The sequence below is a fragment of the Schistocerca americana genome, chromosome 5, assembly GCF_021461395.2.
Source record: "Schistocerca americana isolate TAMUIC-IGC-003095 chromosome 5, iqSchAmer2.1, whole genome shotgun sequence".
NCBI classification, from domain to species: domain Eukaryota; kingdom Metazoa; phylum Arthropoda; class Insecta; order Orthoptera; family Acrididae; genus Schistocerca; species Schistocerca americana.
The window spans coordinates 158,476,498-158,501,637 of NC_060123.1; the positions used below are offsets into that span (position 1 = coordinate 158,476,498).

Below are 25,140 nucleotides of genomic sequence, written 5' to 3' on the forward strand. Positions count from 1 at the left end.
GAAATATGGGAGAGAGTGTCACAGAAATGATACAGGATTTGGGCTGGACATCATTAAAAGAAAGGCGTTTATCATTGTGATGGAATCTTCTCATGAAATTCTAATCACCAACTTTCTCCTCTAAATGTGAAAATATTTTGTTGACACCGACCTACATAGGGAGGAACAAGCACCACGATAAAATAAGGGAAATCAAAGCTTGTACGGAAAGATATAGGTGTCCATTCTTTCCGTGCGCTATATGAGATTGGAATAATAGAGAATTGTGAAGGTGGTTCGATGAACCCTCTGCCAGGCCCTTAAATGTGATTGCAGAGTATCCATGTAGATGTAGATGTAGATGTATATGAATTACTATGTCATCAACAAAGAGCAAAATTTTTATTTTTTCTCCCTGAACTTTAATCCCCTTTTCAAATTTCTACTTGGTCTCCTTTACAGCTTGCTGAAAGAACAGACTGAATAACATCAGGGATAGACTACAATCCTGTCCTACTGACTCATAAATCATTGCTTCCCTTTCATGTCCTTCAATTTTCATAACTGCAGTCTGGTTTCTGTACAAGTTGTAAATAGCCCTTTGTTCCCAGTATTTATCAATTTCAAAGACTGTAGTCCAGCCCACATTGTTAAAAGCTTTCTGTAAATCTACAAATGCTACAAAATGTAGATTTGACTTTCTTTGATATGTCATCTAAGGCGAGTCATAGGGCTAGTATTGCCTTGTGTTATTATTTCTACATTTCTCTGGAACCCAAACTGATCTTCTCCAACACTGACTTCTACCAGTTTTTCCATTCTGTAAATAATTTGTGTCAATATTTTGCAGCCACGACTTAATAAACTGATAGTTGGGTAATATTCACACCTGTCAGCAACTGCTTTCTTTGGAATTAGAATTATGACAGTCTTCCTGAAGCCTGAGCGAATTTCACCTGTCTAGTATATATCAGACACCAGATGGAATAGTAATCTCCAGGATATCAACAACTCTGAGCAAATGTCATCTACTGCACTTAGGTCTTTCGAGGCTGTGTCGGATTCTTCTCACAGAATTTTATCTCCCACCTAATCTTCACCTACTTCCTCTTCTCTTCCTATAATAATGTCCTCAGGCTTGATCCTCTTATTTAAGCCCACTATACATATCTATAACTTCTAGCTTTCTCTTCTTTGCTTAGTATTTGCTTACCATCTCAGCTTTTGATATTCACACAACTGCTGCTCTTTTCTCCAGTGGTCACTTTAATTTTTCTGTACAGGGAATCTATCTTTCCCTAGTTACACGTGCTCCTACAACCTTACATTTGTCTTCTAGCCATTCCTGCTTAGCCATTTTGCATTTTCCAGTAGTGTTATTGTTTGATGGCTATATTCCCTTTTGCAGGTTCCACTTGCTACATGTTTAAATTTTCTCTTTTCATCAACAACATTCAATCTCTCCTAAGTTATTCAGCGATTTCTAGTAGGCCTTGTCATTTTACCTACATGATCCTCTGCTGCCTTTATTCATATCTGAAAGCTACCAATTCATTTTCTATTGCATTCCATTCCCCTACTGCCTAATGTTCCTTTTGAAACTCTCATTAATCTCTGATTTCTTCAATTTATACAGGTCCCAACGCCTTTATTTCTTACTTTTTTACAATTTCTTCAGTTTTAATCTGCAGTTCATAACCAATAAATTAAGACCAGAGTTCATATCTGCCCCTGGAAACATCATACAGTTTAAAATCTGGTTTTTTAAATCTCTGTCTTAGAATTATATAAACAATCTGAGACCTTTCAGTGTCCCCATGCACCTTTCACATATATAGCATTCTGTCATGATTATCAAAGTGTTAGTGATAATTAAATTATGCTCTGTGTAAAATTGTACCAGGAGGCTCCCCCTTTCTTTCCTTTCCCCCAGTTCATGTTCTCCTGCATTATTATGTAAATGAAAATGTTATAAATTTTCACTTTGTCTACAATCTTGAGGACCATATCACCTGGGATTTATAGAAGGAACATTATGATATCAGTTCTTCTATCAATATGTATCATTTAGTTTGGTTTTTATGACATCTTTGAGGAAGTCGGATTTAATCTAATGTAAAGAACGTGTGTATCCTGTATTATGCACTACATATTAATGTTTGGCTTTTGAACTGGAAGTGTTTTCACGAATTTAACATTACTTATTTACAACTTGTGAACAGTGCTGCAAGCATGACTACTTTGTTTAAATTTGTCTTACCGGCTCTATACATGTACGGAATCTGAAGACAGATTCGATTCTGCAGCCATGTTCCTATTCCAGGGAACTTCATGCCACCTCCCACTATCAAGATACAACCATACATTTTTCTCTTGAGATCGTCGGTAGCTATAAAAACATAAGACAAATATTACAGCAACGTGCATGCTTACGTGAATAATAATGTACACTATAAAAAGAAACAGCAATTTCAAGATTCTGATAAATCCTGAACTGCACAACAAAAATACAAGCAAAAATTTAAATTACAGACTCATTAGATAACATTGCAGGAAAGTTCTGGTACAACTTAAATACTTCTGGATTACAAGAAGAACACTCACCCACAAAGCAGAAGCATTGAGTTGTTGACAGGCACACACTAAAGGAAAGAAAGATTGATAGCTTTCAGAGTGATCCTTGAGCTCGAGTACACACACACACACACACACACACACACACACACACACACACACACACACACACACACACCCTATGCCCCTACATGGCACCAGTTGGATGCACACAACTTAGGTCATCTGGATCCTTCCCTCCAACACCAGCCTCTATGAATTAAACAGATGGTGGTTATCCTTGCAACACATCCTTTGCTTCCATAATCATCCTGGCCTCAATGTCCATAACCCACTGTCCCCACACCCACTACCCAACAGTTTCCCCTTCCTCCATCCTGTACCCCCTCCCAAATTCACGTCCTAATCTCACTTTCAGCATGCTCTGTTCCCCACTGGCTCCAACAATCATACATCAAATGTCTAGCTTGTGCACCTGCGACCCACTCACACCCCCAACCCCAGTCCCTGACCGCTCCCCCTTCTCAGCCTCTCCATCCCACTCAACATAATCTGTCCCACAATCAAGTCCACCTGCCGAAATGCAGCAGCATGTAGGGGGCACAGGCATATATAAAAATAGAGGGAAACATTCCACGCGGGAATGACTTATGTTGTGTCTGTATATGTGCGGATGGATGCGTGTGTGGGGGGGGGGGGGGGGGGGGCGAGTGTATACCTGTCCTTTTTTCCCCCTAAGGTAAGTCTTTCCACTCCCAGGATTGGAATGACTCCTTACCCTCTCCCTTAAAACCCACATCCTTTCGTCTTTCCCTCTCCTTCCCTCATTCCTGATGAAGCAACCTTGGGTTCCGAAAGCTCAAAATTTGTGTGTGTGTGTGTGTGTGTGTGTGTGTGTGTGTGTGTGTTTAGCTTTAAAAAGGATCACTCCGTAAGCCAGCAAGCCTTTGTTCTATTTGTGTGTGCCTGGCAATGACATACTGATTCTGCTTTTTGGTCAGTGGTCTCCTTTAATCAATAAGTATAAATCCATTAGATAATTTTTCAGCATCTTTTTTAATTCAATGTGATAAACGTTTATACAAGTGTTGTTCACAGCCTACAACTTACAACAGTTTTTCTGATTAATGTATATTGTGTTTTATGAGACACAGCACTAGATCACAGCTAATATAGCTACAAAACTATATGATAATGTCTTTATTAAATGTTCCTTGTTGGCAATAACACTAAAAATTTAACACAGGATGCAGCATAAAAGAGTTTCATAAGTTATACAGTAAAAGAGTTGTTGAAAGTTTAGTCATTTACAAATTACTCCACAGCCAAAATACAAAACAGAAATGAGCAATGGGTGCAATAGTAACATTAAAAATGTTATGTAATACAATAAGAATACTACGTTTTCATCAATGAGACAAATAGAAATCACAAATTCTAATTTGGTAACAGAACAAGTACAGACAACCACTCATCTTATAATGGAATAGTTGAATGACAAATGGGCACACAAATAATCACTGTAGCATAGTTCTGTAGCTTACAAATTTTCATTCCTTTTCAAAGCAAAGACACACACACACACACACACACACACACACACACACACACACACACAGTTATACTGTCTTAGCACACTGGTATGTGTGAAGCTGTTATACACTCAGACTTATGAATCAAGCTAAAGTGAAGAGCCTAACGAAGCTTTGCAATGAGGAGTAACATGGAGATTGGATAATTGGGAGCATGGCAGCAGGGGAGAGAATGGGGTGGAAACAGAGGTGGAAGTGGGTGAAGAACAGAAACTGAGATCAGGGACTACAGAATCTACGATATATTGAAGGGCCAGTTCCTCTTTAAGAATTCAGAAAAGCTAATACTGAAGGGAAAATCACACTGTCATAAGTTGTAAATTAGTCACTGAATGTGACCACGGGTTGCCAACCTTCCCCTTGGTCACAGTTTGGCACTGGCCAGTTATCCAGGCAGAGAGCTATTTGGTATCATGTTCACATAAAAGACTGCAACTGGAGTTGGTTGTTTTCATAGGCGGATACACCTGTAACAGGACAGTATTAGGATCCACTTAGTGGATGCTAGTCTCCAACCGGGGTTTTATGTCTGATAATATATAACTAAAGCTATTGTAAAATAAAGATTGAACCAAAAAAAGAAAAAATGTGTGTTTGACCGCTGAAATGATGTCACTGTAGGAGCAGTAGCAAAGTGGGTCTTGTGCAGTTTGCAATTTGTAGATACAGTATAGCCCCACTTTTACATTCCTGGGATTAACGTTTTCTAATTGTTTATAACATCATTTTTTATCAGTCCCGTTAAATTTCCTATGCCCACAATGTTAATTTGCACCTGATTTTGCATCAACATATTTGTAATTTTCCTGCGATTAACACATCACTAAAAAATCTTTGTGAAGAAAAAAAATGATGTTGGGCATCCAGTGGTGTTTACAAATGTTACGTGGTTAAGTTTCGTGACACCAGGACACTCTACTCAGCGAATTTGAACTGGTAAATGTCTAAAAGTTGGAACAATTCGTGCTGTGTTTCCCGTCACTGCCAAGCTCTACTTGGCGTAGTGGCTGATGTGAGTAACTAGGTTCGTTCGAATGAAGATATCATGACCAATCACAATCATTTCCAAACTGTCTCTAGTGTGCAAACGCAGTTTCATGAGTGTTGTGATCATTGTGACACCTTTGTCGAACCATATGTAGTCTGTTTCTGCGTATGGGCATTTGGAGTGCTAGTTGACATCATCATTCACTTTGCGTTGCTCGAATGTTTTTAGTTTAAACACGGCACCAATTACATATTGTATTCATGCTGAGCAAAATGTGTTTCCAGAATTTATTCTCATTGTCAAGTGCAGTACTTATGTATGAATTTTTTGTGATGTTACACAAACAAACAATGTGTGTGTGTGTGTGTGTGTGTGTGTGTGTGTGTGTGTGTGTGTGTTTTTCTACATAACTGATGAAGCAAGGTACCTGATAACATCAAAAAGATGACTACAGTGCAAGAGACGCAGAATAACACATATTCAAACACCACACAAAATACTTATTTACATATTTGCACTTGACAACGAGAAAAAAATCTCAAAACGTATCACGCTATGCATGAAAAAATATGCAACTAGTACAGTATTTCATTATTTTAATCATGAATGGCAGCTGCAGGCTTTCCAAAACATCGGTTATGACATATGAAACAGAGTCAAATGTTCCTACTTCCCAGACAGTTATCAGTTCCAGTTACATCAGTGGTTTTTATTGGATAATAAACCTTCATTAGATTGTAAAAAAATCCCTGGCAAGTCTTTTGATGCTTGTTATGTACATACATCATACATTAAGTGCAAGGGGGCTATCCCATACGTAATTTTTACAGCTTAGAATGTTATTTCCCACATTTTACATTTTCCCCCAAAGCAGGGTTTCACTGTATAATTGATGACAGCAAAAAGCAGACATGCTGCCAAAAATAATCAGACACTATGATGTTCTTACCATTGTGTGTTTTGGCAGTGTCAAATGATTGATTTTCAAGTTGAGGAAAAACTGCAGTTTCCTTTACAAGGGCTTCAGGTATTTTGCATCTTCAGCTGCGGTATTTGAAAACAGCTGTGTAATTAGACACATTCTTTTGAAATTTTCTGCTCTGACACTGAGATGAATTAGTGACTGCATAGGACATAATTTCATTTCATTCCTATCTGATGTTAGCAATTTTTAGTGACAGACTTGGTTACAATTGTCCAACCTGTCTGTCGTATACCATGAATCAAAAGTTATTATTCACTAATTTAAAAAATGTGGTACACTTGAAAATGCACTGTTACATTTGTCTTCAAGTTGCATGTTAGGACACCAGGAATTTCACTCAAGTTACAATAATATCTTTTCAAACAGGATTTTTTGTTTCAATGACACATACTATCTACACATGCTTGTGTCTGTGTATGTGCGGATGGATATGTGTGTGTGTGCGAGTGTATACCTGTCCTTTTTTACCCCTAAGGTAAGTCTTTCCGCTCCCGGGATTGGAATGACTCCTTACCCTCTCCCTTAAAACCCACATCCTTTCATCTTTCCCTCTCCTTCCCTCTTTCCTGATGAAGCAACCGTTGGTTGCGAAAGCTTGAATTTTGTGTGTATGTTTGTGTTTGTTTGTGTGTCTATCGACCTGCCGGCACTTTTGTTTGGTAAGTCACATCATCTTTGTTTTTATATATACTATCTACACAGTTTTATAGCCAGTTTCCTATACGAAGCAAGTTACAGAATTGAATTCATCTGCTGTTACCTCTGTATCAAAATAATACCACAGTCATTGATTTCATCCTGAAATGAGTTGATTTTTCACAAGTCAATAAATTACATTTGGAACTGACATCTGTCACATTACACACATCCTCCAGTCAGCTTCCTGTAAAGCTGCCTTAAAACTTCCTGTTTACTGTTTATTAATTAATCTGTTTTCCATTATATTATTTAACAGTAATCAGATAAGTTGTTTAGTGAAGCTTGTTGTAACTGTTGCATAGCCAGAGAAGCCATCTACTACTGAATTAATGACACTCAAGCCCATACTGAAAGCACATACATTAAGAACACCAACATGCAGCCAAAGCAGAACTGAACTCCTAGACGGAGATTGCAGCTATTTACACAAGCACTGAATACTCCAAAATACTGGTATTTATACATTCATAGAGTATTCCACAATATACAAGCATTGCAAAAATATCTCCAGAGCCTTTCAGGAGTAATAAATACTAGACAACAAATAATTGCTTGTGGTTTGGTGTGAACTGGCAACCCACGACATGCCAGCCAGTGATGCCACCCATGATGCTTCACTGCATGCACCATAGCTCATGGCATTTCCCTCTCCTGGGGACATGATGACCAACTATTTTAGACATTCTCACTGGAGCAGACTACAGCACCCTACATCTACTAGATTATTCTGCAATTCACACTTTGATGTTTGGCAGAAGGTTCTTTGAACCATTTCACACTGTTTCTTTACTGTTCCACTCCTGCACACTGCATGAAAGGCAAACTCTTAAATCTTTCCATGCAGGCTGTGATTTCTCTTATTTTATTACTATAATCATATCTCCCATGTAGGTAGGCATCAATAAAATATTTTCACATTAAGAGCAGAAAGCTGGTGATTAAAATTTTGTGTAAAGATCTCACTGCAATGAAGAACAGCTATGTTTTAATGATCCCCACCCCAGCTCACTTATCATATCTGTGACACTCTCTCTCCTATTTCATGATCATGCAAAATGAGCCGCTCTTTCTAGAACTTTTATGATGTCCTCTGTCAATCCTATCACATAAGAAGCCAGTATCACACAGCAATACTCTAGCAAAGGATGGACAAGTGAAGTGTAGGCAGTCTCTTTAGTGTATTTGCTGCATCTTCTGTGTGTTCCCCCAATAAAGCACAGGCTTCAGTTCATCTTCCTCACAACATTAACTACGTGATCATTCCAATTTATATTCTTAATTGTAATCTCTAGCTTCTTAGTTGAATTGGCTACCTTTAGATTTTTGTGATTCATTGTGTAACCGAAATTTAATGGATTCCTTTTAGTACTCAAGTGGACAACCACACACTTTTCATTATTTATGATCAATTGCTACTTTTCACATCATACTGACATCTTGTCTAAATAATTTTGCAATTGGTTTTTATCTTTACTTGATGGTAAATCACAGCTTCATGTGCAAACAATCTGAGAGGACTGCTCAAATTGACTCCTCAAATCATTTGTACAGATTAGGAACAGTGGAGAGCCTATAACACTTCCTCACCATCTTGATCTTGTCACTGGCCCTCTGTATGGCAGCAATGCTGGGTTCTTGAATTCTGATTGTCTTGTTACATTGTCTTCACTAAGATGAACATCAAAGGTAGACCCCCCCACTCCAAAACTTTGTGATTGTGGACAACTTTTTGGACTGCTGTCTTCTTGATGAAAGGTCATAATCCTTGACTACATATGTGAAGGATACACCATATGGCCTAAAATAGTGCTCTAGTAACTTTTCCAATAGTCTAACTTTCCACACAGGAATAAAAATCCATACCAAGTCTCCCAGGTTGTATCATACTGGGCAGTGCTTGGTCTTATAGCACTCTTGGTCTTTCTTCTGTGTGTCCAAAGTTCCTTCGTGAGCCCAGCTTTCTTGCTTCTTTGATCCTTTGTGACATTCACATAGTCCTTCAGGGTGTTTTCTGGTTGAAATTAGAACATTGTATCCATTGTCATTTCAGCCTCATGGCTGTGAAGCAGGAAGAATGGTGTGAAGCCTGTAGCATCTTGCTTCATGAGTTGCATGTGAATATCACAGAGGGCAATATTGTAACTGAATCTCTCTGTTCAACATCAACATACATCAAGAGAATAATTACCAGTGTCTTATTAAAATGTTCAGTGAGGTGATTCATCTGCAGATGGTAGGCAGTTGGCATCCTGTGGTGATGTTGCAATGTGAAATTACCTCTGACAGTAGTCTCGACTGCAAAACTCTTCCATAATCAAATATCATTGTGCAGGATGCTCTGTGCTTAAAAAAGACATTGTCTACAAGGAACTTTGCAATGCTGGACCTTCAGTAGTTGGCACAGCATTGGTGACAGGATAGACAGTGAGGTACTCAGTGCAGACTATTACCCATCAATTCCCATTTGTAAATTTTGGGAACCACCTCAAGAAGTCAATTCCAATCCAGTGGAATGGCGTTACTGCAGGCAGCATTCATACCAAATGCCCCGCAGGTAACTGTGGCATGCATTTCCATAATTGGAATTCCTTAAAGTGACTCACAAAGTATGTGTGGAACTGGTAGACACCTGGCCTGTGATACTTTGTGCCTGATTCTGTTTAAAATCCTTATTAATTCCAGGTGACCAGGAACAGCATGGAAATACTTCAGGACAGCTGGTCGCAGATGACCTGGGATCATGAGCAATCACTCTGCCTCAACGAATCATAGTTCCTGTTACACAGTGCTCTGTTTATTAACTGGAATTCTCCTCCAGTTGATTTCTCCTCCTTCGCCGTTTCTATGATTTTCATCATTGCTGGATATTCCTCTGTTCAGCAGCAATGTCATTTAATGCAGCAATGGCTAAGATCTCATCTCTGTTGCTGTGTTTTGGAAAATGATTCCCTGAAAGGCAGATATGGTGTTTGTTTCCACTTCTGTACACCACTGTGACATCATACTCCTGAAGCCTAACTGGCCATCTTGCCAGTTAACCTGACAGATCCTTCAGGCTTGTCAGCTAGCATACAGAATCACAATGGCACATGATTTGCCAAATAAGTATAGCAAGAAGTTGTTCATGACACAAACAACTGCAAGGTACTCTTTCTCAGTTGTAGAGTAGTTCATCTCGGACTTGGAGAGTACTCTGGAAGAGTAAGCTATCACCTTCTCAGCATCTTTCCAAATTTGCACAAGAACTGCATCTATCCCATAATCGCCAGTGTCAGTGTGAAGTTCTGTCTTGACATTTTAGCCATATAATGCTAGGACTGGAGAAGACATTAGCACCTGCTTAAGGGCAGGAAAAGACCTTTCTTGCACATCGTTTCATGAAAATTTGGTGTCTTCCTGCAGGTAATTCTTGCAATGGACATGCCTTGGTGCAGAAGTCCTTTGTCAGTTGCTGGTAGTTTGAGCACATTCTGAAAAAACTTCACATCATGAACATGCCAATGACTCAGAAAATTTGTGACTGTTCTTATTTTCTATGGATCAGGACAGTCTCCATCATCATTCAGTAGACACCCCAAGACTTTTACTTCTTGGGCTGCAAAGAGGCATTTTTTTGGATTCCAGCCAAGGTCTGCAGTCTGAACACACTTCAACACAGTTGTCAGACTGCTTAGATGTTCTTCAAATGTCTCAGAAAAGATGACAATACCATCCAGATAAGAAAGAAACATCATTAACAAGGTGTTCAGGCAAACTGTCCATCATATGCTCGGAGGTGGCTGGACTATTAAGCAGCCCAAACAGCATTACTTTAAACTCAAAGAGGGTGTCAGCAGTTATAAATGCAGTATTTTCCTTGTCAGCCTCACCAACCTCAAGTTGTGGTGAGTGAAGAACACTAAGAGGAATGGTAACAGACAAGGACTTTAGCACTCAAAACACATCTTATCTGCTCCGGCACCCACACAATTGCGAATAATTCTGAGCTGAAGACAGCAAAGTCTTGAGGCAGTTGGATCTTGATCTTGAGGAAACATAAAGTCTTGAGGCAGTCGGCTCTTGAGGACATGATCAAGGAAACCAACAGAGCATCCAACAGGACCTGGTGTTTACACCAATCTGTAAATACAGCTATAGGGTCATGGTGATCAGTTAAAATGTCATAAAATAATGTATAAAATGATATGCAGTACCACAATCTCGCTGTACTGCCCTTAATCTAAAATTACTCTAGGCATCTGCAGTAATCAGTGTGGCAAATGGTTAAAACGCTCGACTTGGGGTTGTACTTGCTCCTCACCAAGAAATTTCAGCACATGCTGCAAGTGGATCCCAAGCAGTCTTATTACTTGTGGATGACTGGAGAAAAGCTGATCCAGAGATGTATGAGCAACACTATACAAGTGCATTTAGAGCAGTGAGGAACTTACGTGCCTGACACACCATACTGAGCTGCTGCTGGATGGTGAGTGGTGGTTCCCTGGCCTCAGCACAGAGACTGGGTGTGGGTCTGGTCCTGTAAGCACACACGGCCAGCCTAATCCCCTCATGATGGACAACGACAATGATCTTCTCATAAGAAGACCTCACTGGTCCGTACACTGTGCACCCACAATCTAGCTGTGATAAAAAAAAAGCCATATAAATGGGAGCAGACGCGTCCCGCTGCTCCCCAAGACCTGCAGCTAAGGCACTTCAAGATATTCAATGCCTTTTGGATCCTGTCTTTCGGGTCTATAAGGTGTGGTAACCATGACAATTTGGAGTCACAAATGAGGCCCACAAACTTCACAGTCTTTAAAATGTAGAATGGTGATGCAAGTCAGGCAAATTAAAAAGACAATAATGATTAAAATGAACATGCACACATACTTATCAGCACAAAACTGAAAACCTGTCTTTGCAGCCCAATCCGCTAACCTCTGCACTGTAAGTTGCAACTGACGAACCGCAGTTGCAGTACTGAAGGAGGAATAGAAAACTGCAAAATCATTCACAAATAAGGGGCATGTTACAGGAGTCTTTATCATTAACATGATACTGCTTATGGGTATGGAAAAGAGAGTAACACTTAAAATGCTGCCCTGAGAAACATTACCTAAAATTTTATGCTCAGACCCATCTGGATATATAGCCATGAAACTTCACAAGAAAAGAAAAGGGTGTGACATAATGAATACGAAGCTAAATATTTCTAACTGGAAGGTGCTACTACTCAGTGGAAGAATTCATGAAGCTCAAAGTGATACTTTGAGCTGGATCCTTAAAATGAAATAAAAATTTATGCTAGTTATAGCAGATGCAAAGTCTAAAATAGTACTAGAAAGAACCTTGTGTAAATTTTCCAGTAAGTAATATTGTAAGTTTGACAAATTTTAAATAAGTAAGTTCTACAACAATTAATATTGTAAGTTTGACAAAAATTTTAAATAAGTAAATTGTAGCCCTGACACGTCTCCTGTACATCAGACTTACATTCTGAAATTCTGTATGTTGTGAGATAAATAAAATAAATTTCACATTTCTCTTGCTCAAAATGATCCGATAGCACGTCACCAACTCGGGACTGAATTGTTTGGTATTTCAAGAGGCACTGTACTGAAGATTTACATTGCATACAGTGAAAACAGAACAAAATCCTCCACTAACTCACAATTCTTACAAAAGTTTGTGTTGCATGATCATGACAGATGGCCGCTGAATAGGACTGTGATGAAAAATAAGATGATGACAGCTGCAAAAGCCATTGCACTATTGAACATCACACACGTGAGCCCTGTCAGCACCAAACCAACATGAAGGGGTCCCTATAAGCAGGGAATTGCAGGGCGAGCTCGAATTCTAAAATCACTCATCACCGGTGCTAATGCCCGTAACAGAAAAACATAGGGCCGAAGCCATAAAACCTGGACTATGGTGCAATAGGAGGAAGTAGTTTATTCAGATGAGTCTGTTTCCAGCTTCTGACCAAGTTTATGTCCCAAGAGCAAAATGTGGCAGGTGTTCAGTAATGAATTTCACAGCCATATCATGGTATTCTATGGGTCCATGGCTACCCTGCAGGGTCACATTACAGCCAATGATTATCTGACCAATTGGGCTGATCAGTTCAATCCCATGGTAAAATGTTGATTCCCCAATAGTGAAGCTGTATTCCAAGATCACAGGGCCACTGTTCACACAACTCACATCATCCAGGATTGGTTTTGTGGGCACGAAGATGAATTGTCACATGATCCCTGGCCGCCACAGTCATGAGATCTCAATATTATTGAACCTTTGTGGTCAAGTTTAGAGATCATTGTTACCTGAACTTGCCACTATTTTTCAGGAAGATTCTCTTGAAAACTACACAGGAACTGTATTTATCCATTCCAAGATGATTGGAAACTGTTTTGAATGCTAGCATTTTTCTACACTGTATTAGGTATGGAAACATGTTGTGTTTTTGGTGTCTTCAGTGAAGTGTGTGCACACTCCATTGCACAGTGAAAATTCATTCTGGAAGCATCCCCCATGCTGTGGCTAAAACATATCTCTGCCATAGTCTTCCTTCCGGGAGTGCTAGCCCTGCAAGTTTCACAGGAAAACTGCAGAGAAGCCTGGAATGTAGGAGATGAGGTACTGACAGAGGTAAAGCCATGAGGACAGGTCATGCTTGGGTAGCTCAGTCAGTCGCGCACTTGGCTACAGAAGGCAAATGTTCAAAGTTTAAGTCTCGGTTTGGCACATACTTTTAATCTGCCAGGAAGTTTAATGACTTGGGAGTGGGAACTCTTGAAAGACTGCAGATCACTGTCCCATCCACCTTCCATCTTACTTTGACAGCAAATTTGCCTCCTACACTTCAGGTTCCTAGGTGAGCTACATGGCATTGTAACAAAGCTGAGAGGAAAGATTATCTATTCATGGTATTAGTGATCCATGGAAGAACTCGAGAAAGCAGCTTCTACAACTACTTCACAGAAACCATTCACTACTACTCGAATAAACAGTCTGCAATACACTGGAACCTGAAATGGTCTCAGGCTATTTATTTAAGAAAATTTAAACAGCACATGGTGTACCTAAAATGCAAATCTGTCAATATCAGAGGAAAAATTCTTGAAACAATGCAAATCTGACATTTTGAAATCATTCTGTACCTCACATAAGTGTGATACTAACATGACACACTTATTGTAGAAATTGTCTCGAATGAATGGCACCATATGTCCTCCACCACTACCTCTGTTATACTGGGTGCACGGTCGTCAAGTGTGCCACACCCCGTGCACCATAGGTGGCGCTCACCACAGTGAGCTACATTGCACTGTTTATCAGGCAACTAGTCAATACATACGACAATAAATTAATAACAGTTTTTTGTTTTAGTTATGTCATGTTCCATAGATCAATTTCCCAATTATTTTATCAATATGTTGTGGAACAAGTCAGATTACAAGATATATATACACACATGAATAGTGCTAATATTAATATTACTGAAATTTTTAGTTCTACACATGCAACTACATTTAGAGGTACCTTCTTTTCTGAAACAGAAACTTGTCCATGGAGTAGAAGGAGTTGTCCAAAAGAAATGATTTTAAGCTAGATTTAAAACATGATCTGCTACCTGCCAGACACTTTATGTTGTTGGGCAAATGATCAAAGATTTTTGTTGCTGAATAATGTACTCCTTTTTGAGCAACTGACAGCCTCAATAACATATAGGACAGGTCATTTTTCCCTCTAGTGTTGTACGCACGAACATCACTGTTCTTCACGAATTGAGATGGATTATTTGTAATGAATTTCATGTGTGAACGTATGTACTCTGGTGGTGCAGTTAAAATACCTACCTCCTTGAAAAGGTGCCTACATGACGTCCCTGGGTGAACACCACTAATTATTCTCACTGCTCTCTTTTGTGCAATCAATACTTTATGTCTAAGTGGTGAGGTACCCCAAAAAACTATTCCATAAGACATTATTGAGTGGAAATATTCAAAGTATGTTAGGAGGCTGATCTGTTTATTACCAAGACTAGCGATTATACGAAGAGTGAAAAAAGCTGAACTTAGTTATTTGAGAAGCTCAGTAATATGCTTCTTCCAGTTCAAGTTGTCATCAATGTGACCACACAAAAATTTGGAGAAATCTACCCTGTTAACTGAGCCCTGTTCATATGCTACATCAATTGTCGGTATGACTCTATTCGGTGTACCGAACTGGATATAGTGAGTTTTTTCAAAACCAAGGGAGAGTCCATTTTCTGAGAAGCACTTAGTAATTCTTTGAAAGACATCCTTAACAATATCTTCAGCTGCTTTTTCTGGAATGGGATTTATTATAACACTCATGTCATCTGCAAAAAGTACTAGTTCAGCTTGCTGAATGTTAAGTGGGAGGTCATTCACATGAATAAGGAACAGGAGAGGACCTGAAATTGAACCCTGTGGGACTCCCTTTGTGATAACTCCCCGTTCACTAGAATTTACCACCCTCCCAACATTATTTGTGCTGTTCAGCACAACTTTTTGCTTTCTGTTCATTAAGTATGATTCAAACCAGCTGTGTGTATAGCCTTCAATTCCATGAAACCTCAGTTTTTCTAAGAGTGTGACATGATCCACACAGTCAAATGCCTTTGAGAGATCACAAAAAATACCAACTGGATGTAATTTGTTATTTAGGGCTTGTACTGTTTGATGGGTAAGTGTGTAGATAGCATTCTCAGTCAAGTAATCCTTCAAGAATCCGAACTGCGACATGCTGAGTAACTTATTTTCAATTTAATGTGAGACTACTCTTGAATACATACGTTTTTCGAATATTTTAGAAAATGAAGTGAGCAATGAGATTGGTCTCTAATTATTTAAGTCACTCTTGTCCCCTTTCTTATGAAGAGGTCTGACAATCGCATATTTCAATCTGTCTAGAAAAATTCCCTGTGCCAGCGAAGCATTACATATATCGCTAAGGACTTTACTTATTAAATTAGAACAACACTTCAAAATTTTGTTAGAGACACCATCAACATGACATGAGCTCTTGTTTTTCAGTATATTTATAATTCCCTTAATTTCAGTGGGGGATGTTGGTGCTATTTCTAAAGGGCTAAAGTCCTGGGAATGACATTTTTAACATATTTTTTTGCTTCTTCAACTGAACCCTTTAACCCTATTTTTGCTGCTGCATTCAGAAAGTGATTGTTAAAAATACTTGCAACTTGTGAATTATCACTCACAACATCATCATTTAGCTTTATTGCTATGGTATGCTGTGCACTGTCAGGCTGCCCCAGCTCACGTTTGACTATGTTCCATCTATATTCCAGATATACAAGCACAAAAAGTTTGACAATAGGAATTTACTGAATGATCAGTGTTATTTGAAAAGTACCAGCTTCCTTGAAGGTTTTCAGCCTGTATTGGGTGTAGCAGATAGGCAATAGTAGTTACTCGACTGCACCATATGATGGTATGATTATCTTTAGAGATAAACTAATGTTTTAGGACAATGCTCCAGTAGGAATTTGTCATAAAGTGTCATGAGCTGCTTTTATGTCAACAGTGGTTTGTGTTTCAGACAGATATGTTAATGTGCCCTTTGTTATCTTGTACCATGTTACCGCACTCATGCACTAGGGTGCTTGCTAGTCATAGAGCTAATGTTAATCATTGGTAGTGTGGCTATGTACGACGACTACAGTCGGCTGGTAGAATTTGCCTTATAAACTATTACAGCATATAATGTAAGCTGAAGTTATATTTGCCTATGATAGTCTTGTTTCTGAATCATGCATCAAATTGTGATACGACCAACTTTGTTATAACTGTTAATGTTCTCCCACTCTAATGATCATATGCAACAATATTTCACCTGTTGGACATTTGTATTAATAAGTATATGGTCCTTCACTTGCACATGTAGGCTTGTTATTAATTTATTATTGTATTTATTGACTAGTTGCCAAATAAACGCTGCGATGTAGCTCACCGTGGTGAGCACCACCTATGGTGTGCGGGGTGCGGCACACTTGACGACCGTGCACCCAGTATAACAGAGGTAGTGGCGGAGGACATATGGTGCCATATGTAATTTTACTTATGTTCGAAACAGGTTTATGTCTGTTGAAGTTGTTTTATTGGTCTTGACGTGGCCACTGGGCTAAGACATTTTTCATTTATTATTGTGTATGTAAGTAATATGTTATCACTTACGTAAATTTGAAGTTTATGTGTAGATTGTATCACTGGTCTAGATGTTATTTTGATCATTTTTAGGACTTCTGAAGAAGGCTATATTATTATAGCACAAACCTGGTCAAGGTTTAAAATAAACATAATTTAGTGCAACTGTGGGCTGTTTTTCATTCAAGACAATTTTGATTGCTGTTGTCGCTGCCATGATGAAAATAATGTTATTGTAGAAAGTCTAGAGTTTTATAAACATTGCAGATACAGCCTCAGTGTGGATGGAAGACTTTGTGAACATAATCACTCCACCATCTGTTAGCCCTTGAGCAATTTCATTTGCTCTCATGGAGACTATATACTAACATAACTCCAACAGCACACTTTGTAGGGCTAATGAATCACTCACAACTGGAATGGTGTGCCCACATCAGAAAGCTGCTTCAAAGACTAGATCAACCCATAAATTTTGTCTGTGTATTGCCCAATAGTTGAAGAAACGCACATCTCTCTGCAATGTTCATCCTGTACCGACTGCTGGTGCATCATCAATCAGGTTACAGTGTGATCTTCTACCGAAGTTTTATCAAGTTAGCACCCAACAAATCAGATAAACCCACTGGATTACAACTAGGAAGCTGCAGAGATGCCTCTTTGTATAACTGTCTAACAGGCCAAGAAAAGGAAACCACAGGGAAAAACAAAAACATTTTATTTGCAACATTTAGCTACACCTTCCAGTAATTCTCTATACACTCTGACTACTAACTTAAGACTTTTGTCATAGCGTGTTGACAACTATCTAATTCCCTCATCAGAGGAGGTCTGCCTGTGCTTTTTGCCAATTCTCGATGCTGGTCTGCAGCTAACTGTCTGTGCCAAAATGCTGTCCCCAAATACAGCAGTTCATGTGAACAAAGAAAATTAGGTAGCCAAGTTCAGGCTGTGTGGGGGATAATCAAACTCTTTTCACTGAAACAGCGGCAAGAGTGTCTTTGTCACAGCTACAGAGTGCACCAAGCATTGTCATAAAGAAGGACGATGCCTGATGACAACATTCCTCTTCACTTGTTTTGAATTGGCCTTCATAGACTTTCTTGAATCACCCAATCTGCTCGCGGAACATCATCATCAGTTGACACTTGCTTTCTTCCCTGACTACCTGTATCATGAACGTCTGTACGTCCTATTTCAAAGTTCCTGCACCACTGCTACAATTTCCTGTCACACATGACATTTAATTATGTGGGATGCATGAAATCAGGAAGAACCCCTCAGCATGAAGAAATCAAATGATTGCATGCTCTTCACACGTGGTGGGGGGGGGGGGGGGAGAGATACTATTGTTCTAGGTACATATACATGCTCACTGCGTGTTCAGAATTGAAGAATGTGATGTGACACAATCAACGGGCATACAAGAGACACTATAAAACACATTTGTGCAAGACTTCTTCGGGTTTTCACTGTGGTTTTAATTTATTGGCAAAAAAATTGTCCTCATATATGTTATGTTGTAGAATCCAATAATCCAATTTATGGCACCTCCATTGTACATAAATTACACTGAGCCACAAGGACTTATCTGCATCAAATATAATTTGTTTTGAAAAGGAAAATGTGCTGTAGAAAAGTAATTGCTATTTAGCACTAACACTTCCTTACTACACAGTTCATTAGACGAATAAGAACTTCAAAATTTCCCCCCCCCCCCCCCCCCCCCCCCAACCTTCAGTTACAGAGCCACTTCCTCGTCCCCTCAAACCCAGAATCCCCCACAGAAGAACCACAAAAGTGCCCCACTTGTGACAGGATACTTTCCGGGACTGGACCAGACTCTGAATGTGGCTCTCCAGCAGGGATACGACTTCCTCAAATCCTGCCCTGAAATGAGATCCATCCTTCATGAAATCCTCCCCACTCCGCCAAGAGTGTCTTTCCGCCGTCCACCTAACCTTCGTAACCTGTTAGTTCATCCCTATGAAATCCCCAAACCACCTTCCCTACCCTCTGGCTCCTATCCTTGTAACCGCCCCCGATGCAAAACCTGTCCCATGCACCCTCCCACCACCACCTACTCCAGTCCTGTAACCCGGAAGGTGTACACGATCAGAGGCAGAGCCACGTGTGAAAGCACCCACGTGATTTACCAACTGACCTGCCTACACTGTGATGCATTCTATGTGGGAATGACCAGCAACAAACTGTCCATTCACATGAATGGACACAGGCAGACAGTGTTTGTTGGTAATGAGGATCACCCTGTGGCTAAACATGCCTTGGTGCACAGCCAGCACATCTTGGCACAGTGTTACACGGTCCGGGTTATCTGGATACTTCCCACCAACACCAACCTATCCGAACTCCGGAGATGGGAACTTGCCCTTCAGTATATCCTCTCTTCTCGTCATCCGCCAGGCCTCAATCTCCGCTAATTTCAAGTTGCCGCCACTCATACCTCACCTGTCTTTCAACAACTTCTTTGCCTCTACACTTCTGCCTCGACTGACATCTCTGCCCAAACTCTTTGTCTTTAAATATGTCTGCTTGTGTCTGTATGTGTGGATGGATATGTGCGTGTGTGCGAGTGTATACCTGTCCTTTTTTCCCCCTAAGGTAAGTCTTTCCGCTCCCGGGATTGGAATGACTCCTTACCCTCTCCCTTAAAACCCACTTCCTTTCGTCTTCCCCTCTCCTTCCCTCTTTCCTGATGAGGCAACAGTTTGTTGCGAAAGCTTGAATTTTGTGTGTATGTTTGTGTTTGTTTGTGTGTCTATCGACCTGCCAGCGCTTTTGTTCGGTAAGTCACCTCATCTTTGTTTTTATGTATAATTTTTCCCACGTGGAATGTTTCCTTCCGTTATATTGATATCATTAATTTGAATCCAACAATTACGTTTGTTATTGTCACTGTTGCATTTCGAAATCTTTTCTGTCGTCTTATTTTCCTCTTTCTGTTTTTGCCAGTAGTTTCACCGTGTATTCACCTTCTCCTTTTTACCGTAATCTGCTATACTATTTTATCCCGCCTATATATATACTCAATAATACGTAACCCACTTCCAAACCATAACCAAAAAAATATTTTTTTGCTGCTTTCAGCACTACCGCCGCTATAATATCCACCGTTTCTAGTTCACAAACAGCTCCTTTCACCTTTTAAACAACCATTTCGGCCAGTTCTAATAACTTTCGCTTTATTTCCATTTCCGTTTTCCCCACATCACTGATCATTTTTACCCGCTTCCCACAGGTTTTAACGCCACTATTTCTTCGTCAGACAATTGTTAGCCTCATTTTCATAATCTGCCACCACAATACCACTCCTTTTAATATACTACACGCAGTTTTTTCGAAATTTTCCCGAATTTCTCCGTCCTTTAACGTGTTTTGGCGGCAACACAACCACCTAACCTTTATGCACATCGTTGTCTACCAACCCAAGTCCAACATAGCCCAGCTGTAACCAACACCTTTTCGCCTTTTTTCATTCCAGATCTCCAGTTTCATTCCGGTTCACCTTTATCTCTCCCCATATATCTTTATTTTCATTTTCATTTCACCTCATGTTAAACTTTCCACCTTCTAATACCATGTCACCCTCACAACACCCCCACAATGACCCCATTAAGTTGTATTTACATTCCCTCCGCAAACATGCCTTCGCCCTAGCCAGATTATGCTCGCATATTTTATTTTCTCAGGCTTGTCTGACATTTGGCATTACCCCCAAAGGCCTCACACTCAAAGTTCCCATCTCTGGCTGCAACCCTTCCTTCCATCAGTCCCTATACCAGTTCCAAACTGAACAATCCATTGCCCTCACCCACCTAATCCTTCACCTACACATCAACTCAGCCAATGAACACACCCGTCAACTCCTATCCTTAATAAAAGTCCTTAATCTTTCCTCTCCCACATCCACACCGGCTGTTCAGAGCATCCTCCTACAGGCCAACCGTAAATTAGAACAGCATGCCACCCTCCACCTCAAAAAACTATCCAACCTCCTGGTTTCCCACCTCCGGAAAGGCAACTCACTCACCCTTCACAACCTTTCCAGCAAACCTCAACCTCCTCTCATTGCACACAAACCCAGTCTCTCCCATCTACTCAATCTCCCACTTCCAGCTCCACTCCCTCCAAAACCTCAAAATTCCAATCAACACAATCTGGAACCACAACACCCTAATTCAGTAGTTAACCTTTCCTCCAAACCTCTCTCCCAATCCAAAACCTCTGTCCTATCCAAAGGCCTCACCTTCAGCCCCACTCCCAGATTCAACCAAACAGCCCTCGTCAAAGATTTACTGTCCTACACTCGTACTCTCTGCTGGAAGTATCAATTTGCCACGAAGAAAAATGATCCTAATCCTACTCCTAATGATCCGACTCCTCAAGACACCATCCAAATTGAACCCTGCCTGGAACAATTCCGTCCTCCGTCACAGCGGGACCCACCTCCTCTTCCTCAAAATCACCCTCTCCAAACCTTCCAGGAATTTCTGACTTCCAGCCTTGCATCTCAATCCTTCTTAAAAAACCTTAATCCTACACCCAACATCACCACTGCTGAAGCCCAGGCTATCCGTGATCTGAAGGCTGACCGATCCATCGTCATTCATCCGGCGGACAAGGGTTCCACGACCGTGGTACTTGATCGTCGGGAGTATGTGGCTGAGGGACTGCGTCAGCTTTCAGACAACACCACATACAAAGTTTGCCAAGGTAACCCCATTCCCGATGTCCAGGCAGAGCTTCAAGGAATCCTCAGAACCTTAGGCCCCCTGCAAAACCTTTCACCTGACTCCATCAACCTCCTGACCCCACCGACACCCCGCACCCCTACCTTCTACCTTCTTCCTAAAATCCACAAACCCAATCATCCCGGCCGCCCCATTGTAGCTGGTTACCAAGCCCCCACTGAACGTATCTCTGCCTACGTAGATCAACACCTTCAACCCATTACATGCAGTCTCCCATCCTCCATCAAGGACACCAACCACTTCCTTGAACGCCTGGAATCCTTACCCAATCTGTTACCCCCGGAAACCATCCTTGTAACCATTGATGCCACGTCCTTATACACAAATATTCCGCACGTCCAGGGCCTCGCTGCGATGGAGCATTTCCTTTCACGCCGATCACCTGCCACCCTACCTAAAACCTCTTTCCTCATCACCTTAGCCAGCTTCATCCTGACCCACAACTTCTTCACTTTTGAGGGCCAGACATACCAACAATTAAAGGGAACAGCCATGGGCACCAGGATGGCCCCCTCGTACGCCAACCTATTCATGGGTCGCTTAGAGGAAGCCTTCTTGGTTACCCAAGTCTGCCAACCCAAAGTTTGGTACAGATTTATTGATGACATCTTCATGATCTGGACTCACAGTGAAGAAGAACTCCAGAATTTCCTCTCCAACCTCAACTCCTTTGGTTCCATCAGTTTCACCTGGTCCTACTCCAAATCCCATGCCACTTTCCTTGACGTTGACCTCCACCTGTCCAATGGCCAACTTCACACGTCCATCCACATCAAACCCACCAACAAGCAACAGTACCTCCATTATGACAGCTGCCACCCATTCCACATCAAACGGTCCCTTCCCTACAGCCTAGGTCTTCGTGGCAAACGAATCTGCTCCAGTCCGGAATCCCTGAATCATTACACCAACAACCTGAAAACAGCTTTCGCCTCCCGCAACTACCCTCCCGACCTGGTACAGAAGCAAATAACCAGAGCCACTTCCTCGTCCCCTCAAACCCAGAATCCCCCACAGAAGAACCACAAAAGTGCCCCACTCGTGACAGGATACTTTCCGGGACAGGACCAGACTCTGAATGTGGCTCTCCAGCAGGGATACGACTTCCTCAAATCCTGCCCTGAAATGAGATCCATCCTTCATGAAATCCTCCCCACTCCGCCAAGAGTGTCTTTCCGCCGTCCACCTAACCTTCGTAACCTGTTAGTTCATCCCTATGAAATCCCCAAACCACCTTCCCTACCCTCTGGCTCCTATCCTTGTAACCGCCCCCGATGCAAAACCTGTCCCATGCACCCTCCCACCACCACCTACTCCAGTCCTGTAACCCGGAAGGTGTACACGATCAGAGGCAGAGCCACGTGTGAAAGCATCCACGTGATTTACCAACTGACCTGCCTACACTGTGATGCATTCTATGTGGGAATGACCAGCAACAAACTGTCCATTCGCATGAATGGACACAGGCAGACAGTGTTTGTTGGTAATGAGGATCACCCTGTGGCTAAACATGCCTTGGTGCACAGCCAGCACATCTTGGCACAGTGTTACACGGTCCGGGTTATCTGGATACTTCCCACCAACACCAACCTATCTGAACTCCGGAGATGGGAACTTGCCCTTCAGTATATCCTCTCTTCTCGTCATCCGCCAGGCCTCAATCTCCGCTAATTTCAAGTTGCCGCCACTCATACCTCACCTGTCTTTCAACAACTTCTTTGCCTCTACACTTCTGCCTCGACTGACATCTCTGCCCAAACTCTTTGTCTTTAAATATGTCTGCTTGTGTCTGTATGTGTGGATGGATATGTGCGTGTGTGCGAGTGTATACCTGTCCTTTTTTCCCCCTAAGGTAAGTCTTTCCGCTCCCGGGATTGGAATGACTCCTTACCCTCTCCCTTAAAACCCACTTCCTTTCGTCTTCCCCTCTCCTTCCCTCTTTCCTGATGATGAGGCAACAGTTTGTTGCGAAAGCTTGAATTTTGTGTGTATGATTGTGTTTGTTTGTGCGTCTATCGACCTGCCAGCGCTTTTGTTCGGTAAGTCACCTCATCTTTGTTTTTATGTATAATTTTTCCCACGTGGAATGTTTCCTGGTCATGTTGTTAACAAAAGACATGGCGTAAATGCGTGGGAAAGAGGTCGCGAAGCTGAATCTTTTTTCCTTTTCTCCCAATTAACTTTAAAGTCTCTGATTGTTCAAATCTGTGTATGCAGAGCATGGGGAGCTTCTGAGCTTCGAATGCCGGGTTCCAGCTCGTGATTGGCTTGTGCTAAAGTGGGGGAAGTTTAAGATGTAAATGGGCATTTGCTACCGAGCTGAAGAGGAAAGCGGGCAGAAAGAGAAGATCACTCTTGTACTGGCACTTCGCTAGTGAAGAACTGCAGGTCTCCACCTAAACAGTGAGGCTTGTGTCCTTTGCTAGTGTGCCATTCATCTTCTGAACCATCTGAGGTACTGCTTCTAGCATCACACACACAACGAGTGATGCATGGATGTACTTATTTGTCCTGAGTCGGCCGTCTAAACATTTGACATATTCTGTTACGCATAGCCGTGGCACGGAGTCGAATTGGTTTTGCAGAGCAGCAAACAGGTCCACTTGCACACTGGAATCCACCGGGGTTTCAGAGTCTCTTAGGGAAGTACCTGCATTCCGAATTAACCGAACGCGAGACCGCGTACTTGCATTTTTCGGGCGCGCGCCATTAATAACAGGTTGCGGCCGTCCATGACTTCAGTCGCCGAACGCATCGTGGTGTGCCGCCTTGACCAGCAGGAGGGTAAAGTATTCGCTGCTATGGCGTAGGGCTCCAATATATGTTTCTCAGCACCCTGTTCTTTCGAACCATTATAGAGGCTCGATGGTGTGCCATAATCCGGATTTACGTGTATTAAGTCAGATAAAGCGATTAGTGTTCTGGTTAGTGTCATTGTCATTTAGATCACAACTTATCCCTGTGTTCTGATTAACAGTTACTTGTCATTCTTATTAAAGTGCAGATTATAAAAGAAAGTATGTCTGAGAGCCGCGCGCCGCACGAAGATTTGATTCGGGCCGCAGTTTGACGGCCACTGAATTAGAAGTCGACTTCGCCCCAAAAGCAAGCCATGCTGCGAGCAGCGACAGGTCGTAAACACTCATTATCAGAATGCGACAAACAATGCATGACACAGTACAGTAATGCATTTTCAGCTATGAAGGACGTAAACACCTATAACAAAGAGAATGGCACTTATCAGATCAAAGAAAAATTAACAATCAATTCAAGCCAGACGAAGCACGTGAAAAAGGAAGGGTACCCGTATAAATACGGACGGAGTGCCTGATGCATAGCAATGGCTACCTGGTAAAGCTTAACTGCTAAGCTTACG

The 25,140-nt window shown here is 41.3% G+C and overlaps 1 protein-coding gene across 3 annotated transcripts in view; it reads right to left on the minus strand.

Moving 5' to 3' along the window:
- LOC124616084 (actin-related protein 8) overlaps positions 1-25,140 on the minus strand; it is a 171,531-nt gene that overhangs the window by 12,437 nt on the left and 133,954 nt on the right. For all 3 annotated transcript variants that reach the window (XM_047144335.1, XM_047144336.1, XM_047144334.1), the window contains one exon: positions 2,240-2,368. In XM_047144335.1, coding sequence (XP_047000291.1) covers positions 2,240-2,368 — 129 coding nt within the window. The remainder of the gene's footprint in view (positions 1-2,239; positions 2,369-25,140) is intronic.